General features: G+C 29.4%; 1 protein-coding gene across 1 annotated transcript in view; it reads right to left on the bottom strand.

Annotated features, from left to right (window-relative positions):
- Positions 1 to 2,656: 2,656 nt before the first annotated feature.
- Positions 2,657 to 2,897, bottom strand: part of ENH_00059990 (hypothetical protein, conserved) — a gene marked incomplete at both ends in the record, with an annotated part of 1,357 nt that continues 1,116 nt past the window's right edge. The window contains one exon of the mRNA XM_013581917.1: positions 2,657 to 2,812. Within this exon, the coding sequence (XP_013437371.1) occupies positions 2,657 to 2,812 (156 nt within the window). The remainder of the gene's footprint in view (positions 2,813 to 2,897) is intronic.

Genomic DNA, 2,897 nt, shown 5'->3' with positions numbered 1-2,897 from the left:
TTTGCATTATAAACTTTTTATTATTTGCATTATAAACTTTTTATTATTTGCATTATAAACTTTTTATTATTTGCATTATAAACTCTTTATTATTTGCAATATAAACTTTTTATTATTGCCAACATAAACTGTTTATTATTTGCATTACAAACTCTTTATTAGTTGCAATATAAACTGTTTATTATTGCCATTATAAACTCTTTATTATTGCCAACATAAACTCTTTATTATTGCCATTATAAACTCTTTATTATTGCCAACATAAACTCTTTATTATTGCCAACATAAACTCTTTATTATTGCCATTATAAACTGTTTATTATTACCAAAATAAACTTTATTATTGCCATTAAAAACTCTTTATTATTACCAAAATAAACTTTATTATTGCCAAAATAAACTTTATTATTGCCATTAAAAACTCTTTATTATTACCACTATCTGCTGTTCATTATTGCCAATATATACTTTTGCCAACATCTACTCTTTATTATTTCCAATATAAACTTTTTATTATTCCCAATATAAACTCTTTATTATTTCCAATATAAAACTTTATATATTATTTCCAATATAAACTTTTTATTATTCCCAATATAAACTCTTTATTATTTCCAATATAAACTTTTTACTTTTGCTAATATATACCATTATATACCATTACTATTGCCACTATAAACTGTTACTTTTGCCAACATCTACTCTTTACTGTTGCCACTATCTACTGTTTATTATTCCCAATATAAACTCTTTATTATTGCGAACATAAACTTTTTACTTTTTCTAATATAAACTTTATTATTGCGAATATAAACTGTTACTTTTGCCAACATATACTCTTACTATTGCCAACATAAACTGTTACTTTTGCCAACATCTACTGTTTATTATTGCCAATATAAACTGTTTATTATTTCCAATATATACTTTATTATTGCCAATATATACTATTATTATTACCAATATATACTTTATTATTTCCAATATATACTTTATTATTGCCAATATATACTATTATTATTACCAATATATACTTTATTATTACCAATATATACTATTATTATTACCAATAATACACTATTATTATTTCCAATATATACTATTATTATTAGCAATAACACACTATTATTCTTGCCAATATATGCTATTATTCTTGCCAAAATAAACTATTATTATTGCCAATATCAACTATTATTATTGCCAATATAAACTTTATTATTTCCAATATCTATTCTTCATTATTGCCAAAATAAACTTTTTTATTTCCAATATATACTTTCCAATATATACTGTTATTACTGCCAAAATGTACTTTATTATTATTAATATAAACTGTTTACTGTTGCCAAAATAAACTTTATTAATGCCAATATATACTTTATTATTTCCAAAATCAACTTTATTATTAGCAATATAAACTTTATTATTTCCAAAATAAACTTTTTATTATTTCCAAAATAAACTTTTTATTATTTCCAAAATAAACTTTTTATTATTTCCAAAAGATTGTTTTATTTCTTTCTGCCTTTCGGCCTCGCTGTCACCGGCGAGATCCTCCACCTTTCTCCATTTTTGTTCTTTTTACTCCATTTTTGTTCTTTTTACTCCATTTTTATTCTTTTTTACTCCAATTTTGTTCGATTTTACTCAATTTTTGTTCTTTTTCTCCCCATTTTTGTTCTTTTTATTCAATTTTTGTTCTTTTTAATTCAATTTCCCGCTTAATCGCGCGAAAACGGCCCCAAAAGGAAACTTTCCGAAAACGCGCGGCTCTTTGGAGCTGTCTGTACACCCCAACTCGCGAGTTGCAAGTTTTTTCGAAATTTCAAATTTTGTTGCATTTCAGTTTTTATTTCATTCTGTACACCCCAACTCGCGAGTTGCAAGTTTTTTCGAAATTTCAAATTTTGTTGCATTTCAGTTTTTATTTCATTTTCTTGGAGTTTTGTTGCATTTTAGTTCTTTAAATTCAATTTTTTGGAGTTTTGTTGCATTTAAATTCTTTTAATTCCATTTTTGGGAATTTTGTTGCATTTTAGTTCTTTTAATTCAATTTTTCTCCGAGTTTTGTTGCATTTTAGCTTTTTAAATTCCATTTTTCGAGTTTTGTTGCATTTAAGCTTTTTAAATTTAATTTTTTTCTAGTTTTGTTGCATTTTAGCTTTTTTAATTCAATTTTTTTCTAGTTTTGTTGCATTTAAGTACTTTAAATTCCATTTTTTGGAGTTTTGTTGCATTTAAGTTCTTCAAATTGCATTTTTTGTTTCTCCGGAAACTTCTAAACTTAAAAAGCAGCCAAGTCTGCGGATGCAAAAAATGGATTGGCTTCGCCCGGGCGAAAGTCAAGAAAAATGCGATTTGGACTTCGGCGCAGCTGCAGCTGCTGCTGCAGCAGCAGCAGCTGCAGCAGCAGCAGCAGCAGCAGCAACAGCAGCCATTTTTTTTTCTGCACTTTCCCTCGCAGCAGCGCCAAACGCGATATTAAACAACAACACATAACAAGCCAAGGGCTCCTCTCCTGCTGCTGCTGCAGCCGCTGCTGCAGCTGCTGGGGAAAGCGAGCTTCGCCGGCGATGCGGAGGGGAAAAAGCCTCTCGTTAAAGCAATAAATTGCGGAATAAATAAATTGATTTGCAATTGAAGAAAAGATTTGAAGTTAAAGTTCTCCCTCTCGGTCGGAGTTTTTGGCGTTGTGCTCCTGCAGCATTTCCTGAAAGGCCACGCGCTCTTCGGGTGTCAACAAGTCCATGACTGCGGCTCTGTCTTCTTCCGACATTTCCGAAAGGTCCAACTCCCCTTCTTCCTCTTCTTCCTGCAAAAATAAACAAAAATAAACAAATAAAACATTTAAATCCGCAAAATGGACCACTGGTCACCTCGGAACTGCGAAAGCCGCG

This window comes from Eimeria necatrix, genomic scaffold, assembly GCF_000499385.1.
Source record: "Eimeria necatrix Houghton genomic scaffold, Enh_scaff511, whole genome shotgun sequence".
Lineage (NCBI taxonomy): Eukaryota > Apicomplexa > Conoidasida > Eucoccidiorida > Eimeriidae > Eimeria > Eimeria necatrix.
Note: the sequence above shows the minus strand (reverse complement) of the source record. Positions and strands in the feature narration are given on the sequence as shown.